At 40.3% G+C, this 24,269-nt stretch overlaps 3 protein-coding genes across 6 annotated transcripts in view; 1 reads left to right on the forward strand and 2 right to left on the reverse strand.

The window, feature by feature from the left end:
• Window positions 1-1,559, reverse strand: part of LOC136691598 (double C2-like domain-containing protein alpha) — a 68,670-nt gene extending 67,111 nt beyond the window's left edge. Inside the window, exons 1-2 of the mRNA XM_066664200.1 lie at window positions 1,479-1,559; window positions 189-250 (exon numbers count right to left, since the gene is read on the reverse strand). The gene's annotated coding sequence lies outside the window, so the exon portion shown is untranslated. The remainder of the gene's footprint in view (window positions 1-188; window positions 251-1,478) is intronic.
• On the forward strand, window positions 895-7,708 carry LOC136691600 (ADP-ribosylhydrolase ARH1-like). 3 transcript variants are annotated; one of them, XM_066664204.1, is made up of 8 exons: window positions 895-932; window positions 2,145-2,259; window positions 4,120-4,228; window positions 4,323-4,421; window positions 5,792-5,897; window positions 6,349-6,615; window positions 6,877-7,091; window positions 7,184-7,708. In XM_066664204.1, exons 2-8 carry the CDS (start codon window positions 2,176-2,178, stop codon window positions 7,330-7,332), a joined length of 1,029 nt encoding a protein of 342 aa, XP_066520301.1. In that variant the 5' UTR covers window positions 895-932; window positions 2,145-2,175; the 3' UTR covers window positions 7,333-7,708. The 3 variants fall into 3 exon arrangements, with proteins under 3 accessions (XP_066520301.1, XP_066520299.1, XP_066520300.1); XM_066664202.1 differs by lacking the exon at window positions 895-932 and adding an exon at window positions 942-1,330; XM_066664203.1 differs by lacking the exon at window positions 895-932 and adding an exon at window positions 1,646-1,802.
• Window positions 7,709-8,126: 418 nt separating this feature from the next.
• LOC136691597 (ataxin-2-like protein) lies at window positions 8,127-23,673 on the reverse strand. Of its 2 annotated transcripts, none has more exons than XM_066664198.1 (24): window positions 23,537-23,673; window positions 22,542-22,663; window positions 21,439-21,475; window positions 21,169-21,225; window positions 20,983-21,054; window positions 20,599-20,749; window positions 20,091-20,212; window positions 19,915-20,006; window positions 18,896-19,126; window positions 18,174-18,544; window positions 17,953-18,039; window positions 17,754-17,873; window positions 17,535-17,612; window positions 17,343-17,404; window positions 16,028-16,365; window positions 15,531-15,600; window positions 15,288-15,425; window positions 15,099-15,165; window positions 14,241-14,410; window positions 13,849-13,987; window positions 12,069-12,178; window positions 10,918-11,094; window positions 10,200-10,344; window positions 8,127-8,836 (listed from the first exon to the last, which is right to left on the reverse strand). In XM_066664198.1, exons 2-24 carry the CDS (start codon window positions 22,622-22,624, stop codon window positions 8,778-8,780), a joined length of 2,976 nt encoding a protein of 991 aa, XP_066520295.1. In that variant the 5' UTR covers window positions 22,625-22,663; window positions 23,537-23,673; the 3' UTR covers window positions 8,127-8,777. The 2 variants fall into 2 exon arrangements, with proteins under 2 accessions (XP_066520295.1, XP_066520294.1); XM_066664197.1 differs by having other exon boundaries at window positions 8,128-8,836; window positions 21,169-21,228.
• Between the last annotated feature and the right edge of the window lie 596 nt (window positions 23,674-24,269).

The following is a 24,269-nucleotide window of genomic DNA, read 5'->3' on the forward strand; positions in this document are numbered from 1 at the left end:
ACACACTTCTGTTGCAGACTTTCATGGAGGCAATCATAATTATTCATATTTTGCAGCATTCATGCAGGTTAGGCTAAAAATCCTAAACTACTTACCTCACAACCACAGCCCAAAACCCCACAATTTTAACCACTACATAGTTGTAATTCTCACACTTTAAATCTGTCTTTTAGGGTGCTCCTCCTTACCTCCTACATCATGGTTTCCTTTGCAGTTTAGTGAATTAGCTCATCTCCTCTAGCTCAGTGTCCTAGCCGGAAAAAACCCAATCACAATAATAAATAAAAATGTAATCACTTCTGCTTTAAAATGGATTCAAATACAGTGTCAAACTGGTGGTTTCAGACAGCCAAGGTTTCTTACATCATAAACCTCAGAAATTAAACCTTTCCACCTCCAAATTCTAAATATATTATCCTGATGTCAGGACTGGGTAATAGTATGCAAATTACTTGTTTTCTGTTTGGCTGGATTAATATAGCTTCATTTTTAATGGGCAGGGCTATGTTTATATATGTTTAAATTCTGTCACAAAGCAGTGCAATCAAAATTGCCTATTTTATGCAGTTCAACATGGATTGTATGAAAGGCAATGGATTTTTTATGAATCTTTAACAAAGTTTACAACTATAATCTCTTATAATGAAAGAAAGCAAAGCATGCGTTTAAGGTTATGGGTTCTATGGTGGTCAAAAGGCAATTCAGCAGGGCCTGAAAAAATGAATAATGAGGTAGATATAATAACGGCATAGTTTTAAGTGTTAAGTGTGATTGCTGTCATCCAAACGTATTTTAATGAAACACTGATGCTGTGAAAGTTAAATATGAATCTCCTGACTATTAGTTATTAACATATAACCACACGCTAGACGCCCTCTGGCGGCCACGTTAGTTTCTACAACTTGTATAAGTTTAGTACAAAGTTTATCCAGGTAGATTTTCCTGTCTTTATTTCTATTTACAGCTGTAGCTTTACACTTACATCGAGGAAGCAGGGAAACTAAATCTGTATATTGATAAGCGTTCAGATTATTTCGCTCGTTTACCGCTAAAGGTTGCAGCTTGTGTTGTGTCTGAAACTGCTTGGTCCTATATTTGGAGCGGACAGTGGACGACCTAAAAACGGCAAACGGAGCATAAACTGCCTGGACTGGAGCACAATTTTTAACTTTATTTGCATATGCGGATGTTTTAAACGTATATAAGCTGAGCATTGTGAAGTTTAGAGACGTTAAAATAGGCTAAGACCGAGCTTGGATCCACGGCTTTTCCAGCTCCGCCTGCACAGTTGAAGTTCGCTGAACCCCGGCACAGATTCGAGCATGGACCGGTAGGAGATAGCTCTTTTATAATCGTATATTCAGCGGCCAACAAAGTCTAAAATAATCATATTTCCAACGTATGGCACTGCATTAAGTTTTTCACAGTATTTAGTGCAATGAATTATCGTTATTTAAAGATTTGTGTCAAATGTTTACCGTTAAAGGTCGGTTCCTAACGGATATCATGATGAATGCTGTTACCACGCTTCCGATTGGTCGCCTTGCAGTGAATTTGCATATTACTCCAGTATTCCTAAAAAATAAAGAAATTAACATGTTATTAACAAGTTCATGCTTAATGCGTTAAATTAATAATGTCTTGGTTTGTGCGACTAAAATGTTTGTGCACAGCTATTATTTGTGTGGTGCTGGTGTGTTAGTTTGTTTTGAGCACAAGTGGATCAGACACAGCAGCGTTGTTAGAGTCCACTCACTTTCCCCTCGACACATCTATCTATGTTGTTGGCCCACCTTGTAGATGTAAGTCAGAGACAGTATCTCATCTGTTGGTGTTGTGTTGGTAATCATTTAGTCTGTATATCAGTGGACACAGGATGCTTTTTGCTGGATATTTTTGTTTGTTACAGGGAAATGTGTATTTCTGTCTAGGTAAAATGTTATTTTGCACTTTGAACATAACTTAATGATGTTCTGATTCCTTAGAAAGGATTATTCTTTTAAATAAATTAATGAGAAAAATGGAGGGGTACCTAGCAGTTGATATAGGGTCCCCAGCACTTCAGAATCAGTACTGGTCTCTTTTTCTGTAAATAAGTATAGGACCCCAAATCAGTAAGAGATGTATTTGATTTCCTGTTTCAGACCTGTGACCCTGGAGCACTACAAGGCTGGGATGTTGCTGAGTGGCGTAGGAGATGCTCTTGGCTATAGGAATCAACTTTGGGAATACAACGAGTCTGGCCCAGCTATACACAAGGTTGGTCTGAGGAACAGTAATAGTTTAGTATTGAGTTACATTCATATTTGTTACTGTGTGTTACCTTGTATTTGCTGCAAAATAGCACAGTGTAAATAAAACATGAATATACTGATTATATGGCTACATATCCAAATTGCAGAATGTATAATCTATGAGGTAGGTTGCAAGGATTATTTGCATATTTTAGCATTCTGTGATATCAGTAAGCAAAGGCCATGTCTTCCCTAAAGATTAATAAATATTAAATATAAACAGTTATTTCTGAATTGTATTGCTATCAGCAGATAACAGCTTAAAGGTGTCTAGACTTGATTGATTGATTGGTTTGAAACACCAATGGATGCATATTAAAGTAACACTTGAAAGTAATTTTACATAAACCTTTCAGCTTCAAAATCATTGCGATGCTTCAATAAGTTGAAAAAGGGAGAATAGAGCCTCACACATTGCTGCTCTGAGTCCAGCACGGCAGAAACTGCACTATAAACTTTGGGAAGATGGTAGGAAACCACCTTATCCCAAGTTGATTTCAGGACAGATATATAAAAATCCGTTACCTGTACCTGTTAACTGTAGGGAGAACGCAGGAGCGAAAATATCAAATCTAACCTAGTGTTCCTTTAAAGGATCTGAATTCACTGATTATAAGAGTGTACAGTGCAGCCCTACTGCAAAGCAATGGCTAATAGTGTTGTATCAGAATCAGCCTTAATTTGGGTTTATCTCCAGGCTCTTAATGTTCAGGAGAAAATATTGAATTTTAGATCAGCAGGCATCATGCTTGAGGCGATGGCTTATGATCAGAATCTGGCATTTTGATTTATTTTGAGTGCTTGTCTGGCTTTTGCAAATTTCACCTTCAGAAACCCAATATCTGAATATATGAAAGCTCTCAAGATAATCTTTAATATTCCAGTGCAGACAGAAGAACGGTGTAAATTTGGATCCAAGGGGGAGGGGAGTGTTTATGGCTGTGTTTCCAGCAATGCTAAAATTGTCTCAGATGGTACACTTGTGCCTGGCATTAAAAAAGGAATCTTAGCCTGGCACTATGCGTGTGGAGCAGATGGCATGAGGGTGTGAACAGGCTAGACGATGACAGCTTGATTCAGTCTGTACTAGTGCATCTCATAAATACTATACTGGGTGTTTTATTCTTGAAAACTGCAGCTCATCCAATTCAAACCTTTGTGAAAGCAAACAATTTCTGAGGCCTTAACCATTAGATTGGTATAGTTTCACATTATTTTTATCCAATATGAATATGCACATGTGTACATAGGCTTTAAAGTCTTGCTCCCATAATTGTGGAGAGCTTTTGAATCCAGTATGTACTGGCAGAAAATGTAGTGTTCCCAGTCTGACTGCAATAATTGTGGCTGGTATTATTATATAATTATAAACATGTAAATTCATTCATTCATTCATTCATGGTCTGTAAGCACTTATCCAGTTCAGGCCCACAGTGGGTCCAGAGCCTACCCGGAATCACTGGACGCATGGTAGGAACACACCCTGGAGGGGGCACCAGTCCTTCACAGGGCGACACACACTCACACCTATGGACAATATTAAGTTGCCAATCCACTTATCAACATGTGTTTTTGGACCATGGGAGGAAATCATAGCACCTGGAGGAAACCCACGCAGACACTGGGAGAACACACCAAACTTCTCAGTCACTCAGAGCGGGACTCGAACCCACAACCTCCAGGTCACTGGAGCTATGTGACAGGGACACTGACTGTTGCGGCACTGTGCAACCCTAATTGTAAATTATGTACATGTGTTTTTTGCAAGCCTATATTATTTGCACTATCTTGTGCTCTTAAATAACCAGGTATTATAACACTGTAGGAGCTGCAGGAGCTCGGAGGACTGAAGAACATCATGGTTAAGCTGCCCGACTGGCCCGTCAGCGATGACACTGTCCTCCACTTGGCCACGGCTGAAGCTTTAGCCACAGGTTTCTTCAACAAACCAGCTATAAAATGAAGGTGTGTTTGGTTAAGTCCATAGTGTGGGTGGGTGTTAGGGTGTCACTCTTTGTTTTCTCACAGGAAAGGAAGGGGAGGAGCTTCTGCAGGAAGTGGCTGTACGCTATGTGGAGGGGATGAAGGATATGGAGGGTAGGAAGCCAGGACCATCAAGCATTCTGGGTAAATCTCTGTGTATTATGTCCTTTTTTAGAACAAGCACACAATCACAAGCACCACTAGCGCCACCTTGTGGAACGTTTTATTTAATGTGTCTGTGTGTGAGATACAAGGCATATCTCAAAGCAAGATAATGCAGATTTTAGTCTTTTTCTCCCTATTTTATAATTATTTTTTTGTGCAGGGAAGCAATTAGGAGCAAATATGTTATGGAAGCAAATCTGTCTCATCAGACTTTGAAATATTACCACCTTTGAATTTGTAGCACTGAATTTTCTTTGCACTGAAATTATGCATCTGAATAGAACTCGTGAATTTTCAAGAACACGTTTTCACTGTTATTATTCAAGGTTAATACATTCAGATAAAAAAATTCAAACAATATATTTCGAAGTTGCTCAAATTCTGTAGACCAAATTCAGATACCAAAATACTAGTTACAAAAAAATTCAGATACACATACGGGACACAAAGATGTAGCAATCGAGTCATTAGGATTTTCTCTTTCACCTTAAATGCTGCAGTAGTTCCATTCTGTCGCCGCTAGATGGCGAAATACGAACACAACTTCCATACCGTGGAAAAACTACACGTTTAGCTTCCTGCCGCGGATATTATCTCTTTATTTTCAAAGTTTCTCAAAAGTCTGAAAGGCTCAATAAAGACACAATATAACAGAACATTAACATCCTAAAGATGAAGAAATTTTACTGTGGAATTTTTTTGTAATGGCCCTGTGATCCGCAGAAGGACGCTAAACGTGTAGTTTTTCCACGGTATGGAAGTTGTGTTCGTATTTCTCCATCTAGCGGCGACAGAATGGAACTACTGCAGCATTTAAGGTGAAAGAGAAAATCCTAATGAATCAATTGCTCATCCTTGGTGTCCCGTATGTGTATCTGAATTTTTTGTAACTCGTATTTTGTATTTGAATGTCGTCTACTGAATTTGAGCAACTTTGAAATATATTGTTTACATTTTTTTAGCTTATTTTTTTTTTATCTGAATTTATTAACCTTGAATAATAACAGTAAAAACACGAGTTCTATTCAAGAGCAATTATATTCAGACGCATAATTTCAGTGCTACAAATTCAAAGGTGGTAATATTTCAGAGTCTGATGAGACAGATTTGCTTCCATAATATGTTCAACTATGACAGTTAAGCACAGTTACTTTATTTGTTTATTTATTTTTTCTACAAGTACATGCAGTTTTATATGAATGTATGAATACATTCCAGTGGAGTATTCTCATCTACAAAAAGGGAGGCATGGCAGAAAAAGTTTGGGAACCCATGCCCTTAATGACAAATGGGTGGTCCTGATACAGTCCTGAGAGAATTTAAGCTGATGTGAATTTCTCTTTTCATAGGTGTGTCTCAGTTAAAACCAGGCACTGAAGGGGGCTACAGAGTGGCGTATAACCCTGAAGGTACAGGATGTGGAGCGGCAATGAGGTCTATGTGCATTGGCTTAAGGTGAGGAAAAGTTTCTTGCTTTTATATAGGGTTTATATCAACGCTACAAGTCTAGCGCTAGTGTTGCCTTGTTTTCCTTCATTCAGATTAAATTTCTTGTCTGTGAATATATTTACTGCCTTTGCCCAGTGATTCCTCATAAGTGTGGACCCACTACCACACAGAACTGGATAAAGCGGTAAAAGTGAATGAATTATTACCAGCAGCAACTTTGTCATGAACAGAATAAAATGTGTTCTGAATTGTTTCAGTGCTTTCATGTTGCTGTTTTGTTCTCATCTTTTGTTTCCTAATAGCTATCATGTTTAGACTCTTGCAACAAAAGAACTGTGATTTCGTAAAGTTGCTCATGATGTGATAGATGTGAGATGAAACCATGGTTTCGCCAAACCATCTCTTTCAACCTAACATTCGTTTCCAAAAATAATCATGGTCATTTATTTTGTGCCAGATACCCTCGGCCTGAGCAGCTGCCCTCATTAGTGGCCGTAGCCGTGGAGACAGGCAGAATGACCCACCCTCATCCAACCGGGTTCTTAGGAGCTGTGGCTTCGGCTCTGTTCACAGCCTACGCTGCCCAGCGGCGTCCAATCACAACCTGGGGACTGGGCCTGGTGAAAGAGGCGTGTCCAGTAGCGAAGGAGTTTGTGAAAACAGCAGGATACGCAGTGAGTGAGACGGAGAAGGACTGGGGATACTTCTGTGATAAGTGGGAATGGTGAGAACAGCTGATACGCTTTGGTTGTTGACACTGTATTTTTAATGTTGCCTATGAGCCTAGCTCTATAACAAGGGCGAGGGGAGGACACTGTTAGACTAATGAGCGCTCATGTTCATTGTTCAACCAGTGAACCATCTCCTCTCCTCCTTTATAATGTTTCTTATTTAATACAAAAGACAAACAGTAAACAGTTCAAACAAAACAACTTGTTCTGAACAGAGTTTATAGTAAAGAGCGTTTTAAACTCCTCTTTCTCAGGTACCTTGAATTAAGAGGTCTGTCATCAGGGACAGGGCCTGTGATCTGGCCGGACAAATACAGACCGGTTGAACGAGACGAGGCTTATAAGAGCTTCAGTCTCTCTGGGTGGGCGGGGCGCAGCGGTCATGACGCACCAATGATAGCACTGGATGCCCTTCTGGGGGCAGGATCAAACTGGGAGGAGCTAATGAGTCGAGCAGGGTTCCATGGAGGTCAGCAATTGCTTATATTTTCAAAATGAAGATAAAGTTTGCGACAGATTATCCCTAATCCGAGTCATCTACTGTCTTTTATTTCTCCATAGGAGACAGTGACAGTACTGCAGTGATCGCCTGCTGCTGTTGGGGTTTGCTGTACGGGACAGAGGGCGTACCACCCTGTAACTATATAAACCTGGAGTACAGGGACCGGCTGGAAAACAGTGCTGAGAAGCTCTACACACTGTCACATTGAAACTGGGGAGATCACCCTCAAAGTTAAAAATTAGTTGCCAGACATCGATTAAATGGGGAGGGGGGTATTATGATATTAACGCTAGACACAGGTAGTATTAAAAGTAGAAAGTACAACTACAAAACAGCTTTTCAACTCTGACCTGTGTGTTCCAATTTCATTTAAGATTAAGCCTCTGTAGATTATTGTTGTCAGTTTTGTGCCTTTAAAGTGTAACGTCTTGTACTTTGTTCATATTTCACAACTCTAAGTTTGTACTAAAACCCATCGATTGTCCGCCTTTGCTAATGTTAGTTAATTGTATATTAAATGTTGGCTTGTGCAACAATGTGAAAATTAACATTTAATAAACATTTGAAGTTGCTGGGAATAAGCTTATTATTCTCTCAAACTGCTGTGTAGTATTGTAGCTCATGGTTGAGTTCCCCCCACAATTCATATTGTTTGTGTGGCAGCCCTGTGCTATGATATAACGCACTGGTTATCAGTTGAGACCAAATTCACACATGACTTTGCTCTCAGAGTTTTTAGGTGCAGCCCGAAGTTTTGAGAAGCAGGCTTGGAACTGAAATGTTGCCAAATTGTGGCTTCTGTCTAAATCAGGTCACAGCATCACAGCTGATGCAGACAGCTTTCCTTATCGTAAATGAAGGGTTCAGGATCTGTCATTGTCACCTGCCCTGTTTGCTTCTAGAATAAGGTGGATGTGACTTAGGGCAAAATGCATTAGGTGAATGTTAATATACCCGTTTCATGACTGATACAAATATACCAAAAAGAGAGTTTTAAAAACTTTATTTTTTGGTCACTGTTAGTTTTATTATTATTTTATTCCTTCTTGTTTTGTGTTTTTGTTTCCCCTGGGGTAGGAGGAGGGATGAATTGAAAAAGGACTTGCAGAAGTTGAAGGGAATATGGGTGGTTACAGGGCAGGCAGTTACACAGCGTCATTTTTGTCCACACAGAAGTCCAGGTTTAATTTTTTTTAATACCACTCAAATTTGCTTAAAAACAAGGTGTATGTATTTGTACGCTCGAAAATATGCTGTCTCTGCACGACCCTGTCCTCCTACAAATAAAAGCATTTTCTGGTTGCCTTCATAACTCTCAGGTTCTTCTCATCTAAAACGACGAAGCATTCATTTATAAAATCAGATGATGCTGGAGGGGGCTGTGCAATTAAAATGAGAAGGGGGAGGGAAAAAAAAAAAGGAGGACTTCTGTTTGGGGGTTGTCTTTGCCCCTTAATTCCCCACATCCTGATGGCAGATTATTCTGCAACAATGGGCAGTCCTTTGTAAAATAGAAGGGAGTGATGAGGAAAAGGGTGGAGTAGTTTTTATTTGACCCTTTCTCCTTTCACTCGTCCCTCAATGTCCAAGTCTCCTCGTCCAGGAAATGGGTGCAGGGTTTGAGATTTTTAGTCTCAGTTCATAAAAGAATAATCAGTTTCCTGGAGGGTGGAATGGAATCTGCTGTGTGGGATGAGACTGCACCTGTACAGCTAGAGAGAGAGAGAAAATTTCAGGTGTTGATTAATGAAGAGAATGAGGAAAAGGAAGAATCTCTCTTGAAGAAAGAAATAAAGCAAGGGTAATTGCTCGGAGAAAATGAAACGTGTGTGTGTGTATACACAATTTCTGGTTATTCTTCTCCACAGTGTTTTTACACTGTAGTACATTTCAGAGGGTTTTCTTTATAGTGGTAAGAAGAGGAAGAAGGTTTTTCCATTTCTATTTCACATATAAAGCAGTTTACTTACTATCCACAGACACCAGTGAATGTGCAAACATCTGAGCTTTACATAAAACTCACTCACAAGTCTGAATTACATATTACTGCTTTGGAAACCAGGCTTGTTCCCTACAGAGTAGGGCTGCAACGGTATGATAACCATCTCACAAAATATCACGATATTTCACATTTCCAAGTTTTTCCCACTGCTCTTAATTGCATCATGTCCTTGTTAATAAAATACACTACAGCATGATTCAACTGTTTGGCTTCAATTGTTTAACTTGATTCCCTTGGCAAATGACTGTGTGACAGTTGGTTGATCAGAAGGTGTCTTTGTACAGCAAGCTTGGCCCTAAAGCATTAACATGATAATAATAATAAAAAAAAAATAAATTACAAACATACACACATTATATATATATATATATATAGCCATAAAATATCTGAGAAACAGAGCCTGGGTCAGTGTCTGATCATCTGCTGTTGTAAGCATTCATTTTACTGCTAAGTTACTGGGAGATACAGCAGACAGAGGGGATTATTTCTGACACAATCCTCATAACAGATTTTTCTTTTAAGGCATTTACACTGAGCCTGATTTTAACGGATGAAAAATAGCCATGTCAATTTTTGAAAATGAATGCACGTAAATTAATGGCGTCTTGGCATTTATAGTCGAACTTTTGCGCATTTTTATTAGGGAGACAGTAATTAACAAGCCACCTACTTTTTTCTGCACAGAGGGGTGGTGAACTCGTAGACTGAGGTATTCCCTCCTTTAGCTGCCATTTTATGTCCAAATTGCTTGCAAATGGGACACCTATCCTCACGTCCGTTTTGTGGGTATCCAAAGTAGTCTCTTTATTTATTTTCTTTAAAAGGGAGATGGAGACTGGTTAAATCTGTCACCGTTGTGTGCTTGAGTAGCCGAGGGGCAGCCCAGGACTTGCGCATGCGCGAGTGAGATTCTCAGGTGGCTTGCTGTTTTCCTTTAATACTGGTAATATACAGATGCACAGTAGCATAACCGTGCTTTTTAATACCGTGAAACGGGTTACCACTGCAACCCTACCACAGAGTGAGTCTAATGCAGGTGTTGGTGTATATAGGCATTGCTTTTTGGATCCTACCTGGAGAAGGTCCTAAAAAAGGAAAGTGTTGAGGGGGTCCTTGCTGGGGGCCGTGTTGTGGGTGCTGGGGAGCAGATCCAGGGCCAGCCTGAGGGGGTGCAGCATGCAGCATGACCACAGGGCCGTGACTGCCCGAGTGATGAGCCTGACACACACACACACACACACACTTACTGTGAAATGTGCACAGAATATGCTTCAGAAAACAAAGCAAAGGAGGGGAGAAAAATCTAACCATAATGAGAAGACATGCTTCTGCTGCACATTGCCTGAACACCAACAGAATTTTTGTGACTGTTTTGAACCTGTACCAACCACCTCTATATTATGATAAAGCCTCAGGACCTTTTATTAAGTAGATGCACACACCAGACATGGAAAATGCTTTGGTGTTACATATTTGAATACCTCGATTGAAAAAAAATAAAATAAATAAATATTGAGACTTAAGGGCATTGGAAACTCAAGGTTATTCTCCATCACACAACAGACACTAATCCACTTAAGAAGAATGGCCATTCTTTTCTCACACTACACCTTTGCACTTGCAAACATCACTGATACCTGAACAAAGGTTAAAACCTGACTATTATTCATTAGCACTGCTCAAATAACAATGCCTTTGCTTACACTGCTATGAATATATACCACATTTCCACCCCATCTGCCCACAACACATACCCTCTGGCAGACCCAGTTTAAGCAGAGAGACAGGTACCTGTGCTAGCTGCCCCAGCGAGGTGTAGGGGTGTGTCATGGGTGGATGACCGTGCAGACCATAGCCCTGCAAGGTATAAGATGCCTGAGGGGATGAGTGACCCGGGGGCAGGTTAGGGGGTGTCGGGGCTGGGAGTGGACCAGAGTGATACAGAGACTGAGGACCAGACTGAGGAGTCTAAGTGATAGAGCAAAAAGAAGAAGAGACATGCTGAATATAAATAAAGATGGTGCTGACTTCATACATTTTGCTTGTCAAGCAGAAAATACTAAACTGTCATGTAATTTGAACCTGTAGTAAGTCTAAAACCGAAACGAAGACCTATATCATCTATTCTTTTTTTTGGCAGTTAATGAACAGAAAAACAGTAAAACCTTGACTTACGAGCGAATCAGCTTATGAATTTTCAGAGATATGAGCTGTCGCTCTGTCAATCTTTTGCTTTAAGATGCAAGTCGAGATCTGAGCTTATGACACCCGCCACTAGGTGGCCCAGCGACTGTTCAGTTCACTTGGTTATCTTGCTGTGCACACATCCCTGTCGTATCACTGTTTTTTGTAGCATTGTAGCATTAAGTGAATGCTCCTCCTCCTCCAGCGTCTTCATCTGATTTTCAAGTTAAATACACTTAATAGAACCTGTTGATTTCTTTACATCCTCTTTTATTATGCATTATTTTTCTTTTATACATTAATTGTTATTTATAAAGTACATTTTTCTTATTTAAAAACATGTAACAAAGAAACTGGTGTGGTTAGTGTGTGTGTGTTTGGGGGGGGTTTGAAATAGCATTTCAATTCATTTTAATGGGGAAATTTAATTTGGGTTACGAGCAAATTGAGTTATGAGCTCGATCACAGAACGAATTAAACTCGTAAGTCAAGGTATTACTGTATAAATGTTTAGAAACCTAGGAAATGCTTTGGTGGCTACATTTTATTAAATATATATTACACTACTATTTGTTTTAATAAAATATTATTTCAATCTTTGGGCAGAAAGCTATATTTCCCATAATAAATTCATGAGATTGAGACAATAATCTAGACTATAAACATTTAATAAGGTATTAAATTGTTTTGTATGCAGGCAAAAGGTAGAATTAGAAGTTGTTTTTCAATATATATGTGTGTGTGTGTGTTTGTTTTACCTGTCCTGGACTGGGTGTTGTGTGTTGAGGTGGAGGTTGGTTGCCAGTAGGTGTGCTCGAGGGCTGAGGAGGATGAACAGGTCCTGAGTGATGAGGGAAAGTCTGAGGAGCTAAGTAAGAGAGAGTGCCATAAATATCCAACCAGTGATCTTAAATTTGACCAGAACTCGTGCATGTGCGTGGGTTTAGTCTCCACCATTTCCCACAATGTAGGTGAATTTGTCAGTAAGGTGATTTTTCAGGCCCTTGAGAAAAACTGCATCTAACAGCAATCACACACAGCCGCACCCAATCAGACCAAAGGTATGACTTTGATATTTAAGATTATTTTGATAGACAGGATTATCGTTACATGCTTAATGGTGATACATCCAAGATCTGGAAAATGAATAAAGCAGCAAACAACTAAATCCTATGTAAGTGGATTAAAGGTGAATCAATTTACACCTTCTGTGTGTTCTCAGTTTTTTCCTCCCATGGCTGGCAACATGTGCATGTTAGTCCCACCTGTGGAAACGTTGGTCCCCCCATGGTTTGTTTTAATACAAAGCATTTGTTTTTGTCTGAGATGCAGGTGCTTGTGTAATATTTAATGGCAGGACCTTGGATATATCACCTTTAAATTTTGCTTCTAAGAAAAGTGTCATGTTAAGCATATTAATTAATTATATTAACCTATACCATTAGGGAATGTGTGTGTGTGTGTGTGTGTGTTGCCCTGTGAAGGACTGGCGCCAGAGTGTATTCCTGCCTTGTGTCCAATGATTTCAGGTAGGCTCTGGACCCACCGTGACCCTGAACTGGACAAGCGGTTACAGATAATGAATGAGTGAATATGCCATTAGGTGCGTAGTTGGTGGGGCAGGTATAATAGTCCTCATGTGTTATGTCAAAGCTTTATACTGTTATGCTAAAATGTAGACAAAAACTCAAATGTGTAAAGCTGAAAATCAATACAAAAACAGAGGCCTGCTTTGTGTGCTGCTGTCACAAAACAAGATGCCAAAGTCAACTCTAATCATGTTGTGGAATGAGGACCCCTAGGCTACAATAAAACTGCAAATTCTCTGTAAAAGCCTCTGTACTCAGGAACAATAATTCTCCACTCGCCCACAGCTGAAAATCAAACGCACACAATTCTCTCATATGACAAAGAGGGAGCACAAACAAAAACAATTGGCAAGAATGAGGACTGTGAAAGGAAATTCAATTTCACATTACGGTGTTTAAGTGCTACTTTTAATTACTCAATTATGCATCATGTGCGAGTCTTAGTTGTTTCGGTTAATGAGATTCGCCTGTAGCACCGTTGTGACGCAGAATGCTTAAATATGTTAATGACCAGAAAACAACACATGGCCAGCTTTGCAGGTTTATTACACTTTTCTGTACTGGAACACAACTCATTAAAATGAGGAAGCTGCAAGCCACTACTGACACGTTTCTGTGGACACATGCATACACACACTTTCCAAAGCACTGGAAAATGCCTTTTCAGTCAAAACACAGAATTTATAACATTTATGATCCAATAGCAATTCCCAAATCTGTTAATGTCCTCTGGCACTAATCTGGTGAAGTGCAACTTCTATGAAGAAAAAAAAAGGATGTCACAATCTAGTCGCCATGCACTACATCTTTACACCCTCTTTACAGCCAGAGTTGTAGGAGCACCTTTACGCCACATAGACTGGTGATTGCAAGAGACTGTATTTAAATGTTTCTAAACTCTTGTATGTGTGCTGTGTGTGCTGTGTGTGTGTGCGTGTGCATATCTCACCATACAAGCCCTGCTGTGGTCCTTGTGGTCCTTCAGCCTGTCCAGGGAACTGAGGGCCTGTGGGAGGTCCGAGAGTTTGAGGGTGACACCCACTCTGCCCCAACATACGAGCACCACTCTGCAGCACTGAGTACATAGGCTAGACAGATGGACAAAATATAAATGTTAAAGAAACAAAAAGACATACACAAACAGTACCATATAATGTCAGTATCAAATGTTTCTCATGGTTTTTTTTGTATATATACACATTAGAGGTGTTTACTTCGCAATCAGTACAAGCTCTGCACATAATTTGGTTCCATTTACTTTACATTTTGATCAGCAGCTGGGGGTTTGTATGTATGCCGTGTATGAATTCTGCGTACTGTACGATGTGTTTGATGCGTTACCTGTCCGTATGGAGTCATTGTCTGTATGACCTGCTGCTGGCTGTACTGCTGAGGGTTGTACTGCAGGTACGACTGTGGATACGGAGAAGCCACCAGCGAAGCTCCAGACGCAGCTGCCTGAAGCATGGTAGGAGCCGAGGAGCCATGATCGGAACGAGGAAGCACAGGACCTGACCAAACACAGAGAAAGCAGTCCCTCAACCGGAGTGTGTAATGTTGACATATCAAACACACGAAAGAATCCCTATCCTTACATAAGAATCCAAAAGCAATAATATTTATACTTACTTAAGGCTACAACTAACAATTCTATAATTGACCACCTAGATATCGCCGCTGAACCGTTAGGTTGTATGATTTATTGTATCTTTACTCTCGTATGACCAGGTACTAAATTTTAGTTCTGGTTTTCTAAGCATGTATATATAGCCCCCATGGCCTAATGGTTAGAGAAGCGGGATAGGGACTCTACGGTCACCAGTTCGACCCCAACAACTGGCAGGAACTGGGAACAGTGGGGTGAAGGAACAGCTCTGTCTCCTTCCAAAACAACCAACGCTGAAGTGCCCTTGAGCAAGGCATCTAACCCCATGCTGGGCGTTAGGGATGACTGTGTGCCACTACACGTGTGCCCTCGCTGCCACTAGAACACTATTTTATGTATTTGGGTGTGTGTTTAGTGCTACAGATATTTTAAACATTGAGGAAAAACGCTGTACATGTACAATAACTATAAAAGCATGTTTATCACGTTTATTTGACACCAGATCAGATTTTGTAATGGCTATTAATAGGCCTCTTTTTTTTTTTTTTAAAACCCTCAATTACTAATTTTATATATAAAAAAAAGATGCATACCTTTTGGCGGTCTAGGGAATTTGCCTTGGTTGACTGTAGACATAGTGTACTGATACAATGGAGGGGCCTGGGGCAGATACAGTACAAGGAAAAACGTTAGAATAGCGTTTCTCAGCCCTTGAGCAAAGAAAACAACAAACTATACAGAACACTGGCAGCTCACAACTCTTTTTGGAACATGTGGCCCACCTGCACTGAGTGTAACTGAGAGACGTAGCTCAGGTAGGGTGGGTTATATATAGCGTTTTGTCCTGGTGGATGTTGCAGAACCACAGATGGGCTCGGAGGAGTCGGACGAGGTGGAGTGGGGGCAGTGGAGGGTTTAGACTGAGAACAAAGTGACAGAAAAAAAAATTTAAGATACCCAAGAGATGTGTTTGCACACTTACACAATCTTATTTTTTCTGACATTTTAACTCGTGTCCTGCTTACCAGAGTCAAGGGTGGTTTGTTGGGGTTGAACTCCTTCGCATTAGGGTTCAACGTGGATTTCTTCACTTGACTTGAAAAGGGTAAACAAAATAATTAATTAATTAAAAGAGCTTTGCGCTTTTTCCATAGGACATTATGTCTTTGCATTTTCAGGACTCTTCTCCTGCTTTAAAAGCAGATTCACAGAAGGCCACATCACTTTCGCAGCAAGACTATTTGTAACACTACTTTACAACAGGAAAGCTTTATAAAATGTTTAAAATTAATGCATTAATGGAACCTAAGGTAAGATTTAGTATTTTTGTTCCTACTACAGTTGCAGAGTTGAATTCGTTTTTACAGCACTCCCCTGAAATCAAACGGGGGTGAGGTGGGTAAAGTACCACCTAATGTTCCTTTAAATGGTTACTCAGCTTCATTAGATATTAAAAGTTCTCAGAAACTCAAGGTTTCTAATTTTTATTTTATTTTAAATGTAACATCAGCTCAGCACTCACTCAGTCACTCCCTCCACTGTTGCTTCTGTTCTAGCCTCCTCTGCACCGGGGGTCCTGGCTGGCTGAGGCGTCGCCACAGTTTGCCTGTCTGAATGAGAGAGGCTGCCAGTAGGAGGTGATTCCTTCTCTTTGGAGGGGTCTTCTGCTGGAGATGCAGAAGCAGGGTGCTGTGGCTGAGGGCTGGGGGTCAGGTTTTGGGGGAGGTTTGGGGATAGACTGGGCTTGGGTTCAGTGACAGGGCTTGGTGGCTCTGGAGTAGATTTGGTGGATCCAGGCTGGACAGCACCTGGAGGTTCTGGACCAGAGGCAGAACTGGGGGAACTGGGACTTGGCTGCAGCTGGAGAGAGTGAGAAAAAGAAGGGAAGTTTTATAGTGGTTCCATTATTTGCCATGTTATTTTTGTCCACTCAAGGGCATTTCTTTTTTTGTAGCTGTTGCTGAATTTCACTCTTATCTTCACAGTAAATGACTGCTACCAGCTGCATGAAATGTTTTCCACTGTACTGCACAAACACCAGACAACCTAGAAATCTGAATACAAATATGTGCTTCCTCTTAGACATATGAGGTCCATCAGATGGGCACTTTGGGTGTCTAAATTTTGCTGACATTCAGGGGTGGAAATCTCAGGGCACCTCACAATATATCACGATAATGCCACGATGATGATATTGAGATACTGCTATTCTGCGATAATCAATATTTTGCAACACATTCTGTCATATCACATGCTCTGTTCACAGGGCCATTACAAAAAATTTCCACAGCAAAATTTCTTCATATTCAGGATATCAATAGTTTGTTATATTGTGTCTTTAGTGAGACTTTCAGAGTTATGAGACACTTTGAAAATAAAGAGATAATATCCGCAGAAGGAAGCTAAACGTGTAGTTTTTCCACGGTATGGAAGTTGTGTTCGTATACAGAATGCAACTACTGCACCATTTAAGGTGAAAGAGAAAATCCAAATGATTGCTCATCCTTGGTGTCCCGGATGTGTATCTGAATTTTTTGTAACTCGTATTTTTTTATATGAATTTATTAACCTTGAATAATAACAGTGAAAACGTGTTCTATTCAGATGCATAATTTCAATGCAAAAAATATTCAGTGTTACAAATTCAAAGGTGGTAATATTTCAAAATCTGAAGACACAGATTTGCTTCCATAGGCTGCTTCACCCTTTACTAGATACATGGGTTAATCTGCTGTGTCAAATACAGCATCTTGTGTACACTACTTGGTTTCAGTGGTTTTCAAAGTAGGTCTGCGGCGGTAAACAGAAGGTATTTAACAGTTAGGGAAAGGTTTTACCCGGAACTCCTTGCCAAATTTTCGCAGCTCCTCCAACTGTGACCGCTGCTGTGCAGAGGGGACTGCAAAACCAAAAATAAAATATAGAAACTGAACAATGCTACTTAACTACAAAGCAGTTAGGCAAAAGGAAACAGGAATGTTTTAGTTTTAAAATAAATGAATAAATAAAATCAATAACACCACACAAACCTTTAATCTTTGTCTCATCTGTGCTGGATGGGCTTTCCATGGGTTTGTCTTTTGCAGCCGAGTTCAGGATCTCGTTCACTGTGGGAGAGATGAGAGCGCAAAAGGCAGAAAATAAATGGGAGAGTGAAAATAAAAGAACAAGGTCAGAGTCGATGCCTGTCAGGATGGAAGTTGCAAATATTTTTCTGGCCATTTTAGCCCAAAGCAGCTCACACTAACCATCTACAGGGAAGAGAGGGGCAGGGCCCAAAGCTTTCTGCTTCGCCATGGCGTCGATGTAGGGGGCGCTGGGACTGGAGGAATCTTGTGAAGGGCCATCCAGCTTGGGGGAGCGAGAGGCTGCAAAGACAATAAGATCATGTGAGTGAAGGTAAACAATAGAGAAATAAACCTTAATTTACTTTTTAAATAGTGGTACCTGTTGTGCTGGGGTGAGTGGTGGATGTCCGAGATGCCCTGTTGGTCTGTAAGGGGCGCTGGGCCTTGGGAGATGTTCTAGAGGATACTGAAAATAGAGGGGGAAAGTGTTGTAGAACGTTTTGCACTGAAGGTCATGGGAACCAGTATTTCAAAATCACTGGCCTGTAAATCAAAATGAGATTTGTAAAGGGACACAAACACACAGCACAGTACACTTACCCCCATTGACTGGTCTGGCTGCATCTGAAAGGGAGTGGGGCAGGGAGTGCGAGTGCGGCACTGTAGGGTGCGGGTGTGTGTGTGTGGTGGGTGTTGTTGGACTGCTGGGAGAGCCATAAGTAGAGGCTTCACTTGGTCGTGGGGAGGGTGTGTTTGGGGAGAATGTCGCTCTGTTGGTCATGGGGCTGCTGCGCTCCGAGGGGGAGGACTGCGGTCCTGGTGAAGATGCAGGGGGTCGAGAGGAGGAGCCAGAGGGTGCAGGACGGCTAGGAGTAAAGCCTCCACTGACACGACTGCCACGTTCCCTACCACCACCTCCTGGACCACCCATATCCCTTACTCTCTGGGGCAGAGGGATATACTTCGCCTCCCTGGATGGAGAAGAGTGAATTAAAACATGACACCAGCACACAGCACAATAAGGTATACCAGGCCCACTCAAATGATCTGTCGATAACAACTCCTTCATGGATTCATACAGCAGAATTTTGCAATGTGTTCTTACTGATTTTTCCAAGCTAAATCATAAGTTCATAAATATAATATTTCCTAATAATCTACACAATATTAATAGGCTTATAATTAAAACATTATTAAGGAAATGTGTACACAAATATCATATTTTGCCTTTTAATACCAACAGTTAACTACCAACACCAGGCTTTTCAGTTTTCAGCTGAACATTTATCTTGCCCCTGAATTTATTCTGGTTTCCTGTTTACCTGCTAACGTTGCTAGGGCTGTCCCTCCCCCTCTCCTTCTCCCTGGGGCTTTCTCTCCCCCCTCCGTCCCTCAGCACAGCACTGTACTTGTCCTCCTCGCTCCTCCCATCATCATTTTCCAGCGCCACTCGGTGGCGATATTGAACACTGGCCTCAATCTCGTTGGCCAGCCGCGCTGCCCGTGCCTCTCGCTGTTTGAAACCTTCTGTGCCGCTCCGCTCCAGAGGAGTCCTGTGTTATAATATATACAAAATAAGGCACATTATATAGGTATGTAATAACTGTGGAATGCTCAACCATTTTTCATTTATGAATGGATTCATAATAGAAAATATATTATTAAATATTCACTTCAATAGCACTGGAATTCTAATTTGTATTCTAACACAGGACACGTATTTACAGTTCCGGTTTTACAGGAATTTAGAGGATCACTGATATTTGCCTTGTGCTTGTTTCATTAAAACACATACATGACCTGTACTATCATTTGTCTGCAGCATATAGACTACACAAACAGTCTGACTTCTGATATTAAAATAATTCACATTTATGCTATGATAAGGAAATGCAAATTATCACCGAAAGGTAGAACAGAAGAAGAAAAGTAATATTCAAACTAACATCTTTTTCTGGCTCTACACCAAATGACTTTTAGAGATTTCACTGTTGCAGACATGTTTACAAAGTCAGGACAAAATCACGTGAGTCTTGTTAGGAGTTGAAGTGCTCCCACTCTCATCTCAATCATTATGTGTAAAATGAAGTGAATCCCTTTTCTTAATTTTACCCCTACCCCTTGTTTTTGAGTGTTATCTTGGCCCTTTGGAACTGAGTTACAAAGTGAGATAGACTTGAACGTGTGGGTGGGGGGGGGTGGGGGGGGGGGCTCAGACTTCAGAGGACAGACAATAAGATAACACAAAAGATAACTGGCTGGTGCTTATGTAAGCAGTCACTGTCAGAAACCAGATATTACTCTCTGGACCTGCCTGACTGACAGAACATTTTGTACTTACGTGTACATGGAGAGGCTGGAGTCATAGGTGGACTTTACGCCATAAGTTTCTTCATTAAAGCGGAACATCTCATTAGCGTCCCAGCCATTGGACTGCAAGGCAATTTTATCAATTTAATTCATTCATGTGCATCAGTGAATAGTGTGTGTATATATATAAACAAAAGCACTACTCACAGTATCACCCTCAAGGTCAAAGTTTTCTCCATTGCTGTCTCCTCCATCCCATCTTTGCAGTACTTTCTCTTTGTGTTCTCCATTTACTCGGCTGGAGCTGATAGCATTGTCAGTGAATGTGTCTGTCAGACAAGGTTAAAAGTTTAGTAACTAACACAAACACCTTACACTGAACTTGGCCCTGCCATGTTTATCCCCTTAGACTCAAACTAAATAGTGTGTATTTTGCAGAAAAATATTGGCTGTCTTCATTCTGTGCAAGTGAGTGAAACCTATTTGTCTACTATGTCAGTGAATAATTAATCTGACGATGGCCAAGCATTGGTTTACATTGGATTCAGCTCCATTAAACTATGGTTTGGATGTCTGCACAGTCCCGTCCAACTTGCAGCCGGCATGATAACGGAAACAGCCTTAAGACAAGTCAAAGGCTGTGATAGTGATAGGGTTTGAAAGTTGCTTTGAAAGGTCTGCCTTTACTTGAAAGATATCTATATGCTTCACTCACCTCTGGTAGCATAGTTGAGATCCACATCCCGACAGGTCATTGTAACAACGTCAGCAGGGCTGAAGATCATGGTGTCAGTTATTTCCTCTCTCCTCGGAAGAGAACCATCCTCATCACAATGCTTATGAACCGCATCCACCGCCAGTTCACACTGCAAGAGATACGTTACCAAATTAGTTAAAGCTCCTTACAGTTCAACTGAAAATACTTTTAGACATGTGCTGTATGAGCAGTGCTAGTTTTTGAATGCTTGTTAAAAAATACTAAGTGTTTGGAATAAACATATATTTTAAATGAGAGAACATGAGAAACAGAGATCACAATTATCAAGGTTAGCTAAAAACACTTGTGTTGTCATTCATTCTTGGTAACATCAGTACTGACCCTTGAGCTGAGAGTCTTAAAGATGCCCTCATACACACTACCATTCTTTACTCTGACGTCACACGTGGAGCCCTGCAGGTAGATACAAAAAACATGAGGGATGTGTTTATTGGAACCTGTGTTTTTTTTTATACAAAATGAATGCCCACAAGTGTTAAAAATCCTCCCTCATTCACACTAACTCACCACAACGGCTGTAAGGAAGTGGGTCATGCGAGCATTGTTGTAGATCCCCTCAAACGCCTGCTGGAAAGATGACAGTAAAAACATTAGTCATAAGGGAATACAAATAATGTGCTTTTTAAAAATTATTGTTTAAATTATTGCTTCTAAACTCATCTCATGAAATATCATATTTACTAATCATCTTAGGAGTTGTTTTAGCTGGAAACTAAATAAAAGGGCAGTCTCTGTACATGTACAGTCAACGTTTAATAGGAAAAGTCATGGACTTACTGGAGAAGTGTGGAGAGGTGGTTTCACAGAGCGATTCCTGCAAGGGAAGCAGACATTTCTGTCAAAAACTCACTTCAGTGTAATTTAATACATAAAACTGAGCTAACAGTTGAAGTTGTTAAGAACTGTGATGATCACATTTTACCTAGTGCTTTTATGAATATTAGGATATGATCATATCCTAACATCAAATACTAACATCATGCTTCGAGTCTGAATTCTAACAGAAATGTAATAACTGAATATAAACAGCATTTAATTCAGAAGCAATTTAACTGTTTATTATAATTTTGTTTACTCTTATGGGAAGCAGACAAACAAGTTTTCTATTTTTACTGTTTTTTTTCTGTCCCTCAACTCAAGGACAGGCTCAGGCTCTTTACCTGAATAACATTAAGTAATTAAGACATCTTGAAATCCCTCTCCAGTCATTGGTTAGCCACTTTAAAACTCATCTCTGTTCATCAGAATTACAGATTTAGAAGTTTTTCACAAAAAAAAAAAAAAAATTATATATATATATATATATATATAGAGAGAGAGAGAGAGAGAGAGAGGGAGAGAGGGAGAGAGGGAGTAAAGTACTTAAAATGCCCTCGATATACACCTACACTGTCTCTTCATGCAGATCTATGAATATGTAAACCCTGTAAGTTGATGGGGTCCTTAGGATTACAACAGCAGAAACCCCGACTGTGTGAAAGGCTGCAGCTTCACAACAAAAGTGCTCAGCCATGGCGGTGATTTCTTTTAAACATGTCGGTGTGGACATTTAAAAACTCGAATTTTTTGGACGGTCTCTTTAATAGCTTTAAATTTAATCTTGATTTACTTTTGTAACTTAAAAACAAAAATAACATCGTCCACAAAACGCGAAGATGTTTACGATAGGCACAAATTCAAAAGCTGATTGGCTGCGCCTATTGTAGCCGCAAATACTGATTGGTTGACCACTCCATCAATCAATCAATCGCAGAGGCCTCCTATTGGTTATTCGGGCAGGCTCCAGCAGCCCTGCCCATTCCGCGACGCACCGGTAGGCCTCTGCGACACGGGTAAATCCGCGATCTTTCTTGATAGCACTGCCGTCCTTCCCTACTCACCTGCCGGCGGGTGGCCTGGCGGAGGCGCCGGGAGCGCCATTAGCGGGTCTCCGGCCGCCGGGGCCGCTCTGCGCCTTCAGCATGGAGCCGGAGAGGATAGAACCACAGAAACCAAATCACAACTGCGAAAGAGGAAACAAACAACTTCATCACCAGCCATATAATAATGAACATGTCTCAAAGCTGCGGATTAGGGATTATTTATATGTTACTTGGCTAAAGGAAAACTCACGATACACTCCCAATGTTATCATGAATGATATATAAAAACAAACAAACGATACACTAAATTTCAGTATACTTCACTTTGCATTTTATTCATAAACAGCACTGTTGTTGTATTATGATGCTTAATTTTCCCTCCACATGTCTACAGAGACGCCCCTTCTTCCTCCTCAACCTCCTTATTTTAATTTTCCGTTCCACCTTAAATGGTGCAGTGCCTCGATTCTGGCGCCACGAAGGTAATTTAAAACTAGCGTTCACTGCAAAAATACCACAGGGGCATTTCAATGTTGTAATAAATCTAAACCGTGGAAATCATCTGGGGTTTACTCAAATCACCGGGAGGATTGAAATGCCTTGGAAATCGAATTCCAGTTTAAAATGGGCCGCAAAGGCGCCAGAATGGAGCTGCTGCACCATTTAAGGTGGAACGGAAGATTCCAACAAGAAGCTGGTGTAACTTTAAACCTCACAACGATTTAAACCTTGATTAAAGCGCCGGCTCTTTTCCGCCAGGTTCCTATTTTCTGTCAGAAATACATTTTATCCCTGTATTTTCTTAGTTTTTCATTTAAATATATATATAAAATAAAGATGAATCGCGCTAAAGAGGCGGTTTCTCGACTCGGTTCCCGCCTCGTTAGCCCCTTTCCCCGCTAACCCACTCCTCCACAGAGGCTGAACACGCTGTGAACCACAGGAGATTTTTACCGCTTTAATTCCCCACTCTAATCACTTCCTAACCCCGTCCTCCTTTATAACAGCCTTACCACGTCGTTTCCGACTTCGGCGCCTTTCTCCTGCAGCTTTTAGGACGAAAGAAATCGATAGAAACTAGAAAAAACTGAGCCCGCCGTTACACCGGTAACGTTACTATTCGGGACCTGGGATGCCCGACTTGTGAACGAATCGGCTCTTTGAATCAGTTCATGTGAATCAGTTATCCTGTTTAACTAAAGCATAGTGAATCATTGAATCGATTCACTGAACAAAATAGCACAATATCGTCATCGTGGCATCTACGTAATCATGACGTATGTGTGGGCGATTTCACGATATTGGCTTTATTGGTAAACGTAATTTTGTTACGTAAATGTAATTTATTTACGAATGTATGTGAAAAATAAAGAAAATAATTGCAGAGCTAAAAGTATTTAACAAGAGAAATTACTTTAAAAAAATATTCTAACAAAAAATCTTCAGTACTTGGAAATAATACAATGCGAAACAATTTTTGCAATCCCATCACACTATAACAACAAACCTCCATAAAATATATTAATAATGTTTTTAATAAAACAAATAGAGCACAATTTTACAATGTTAATATTGTAAATCTGAAGTAGCAATATATTACAGGTAATAAAATACATTTTAATGTTTAGTCAACATTTACTCAACCCTGTTACATGAGCATATTTACCTCATTGAAATATACATCAAGTCACATATTCAAAATTTCTCAATCTTTTTGTTTGCAATGATAGTGTGATATTGACTGAC

This window comes from Hoplias malabaricus, chromosome 3 (genome assembly GCF_029633855.1).
Source record: "Hoplias malabaricus isolate fHopMal1 chromosome 3, fHopMal1.hap1, whole genome shotgun sequence".
NCBI classification, from domain to species: Eukaryota; Metazoa; Chordata; class Actinopteri; order Characiformes; family Erythrinidae; genus Hoplias; species Hoplias malabaricus.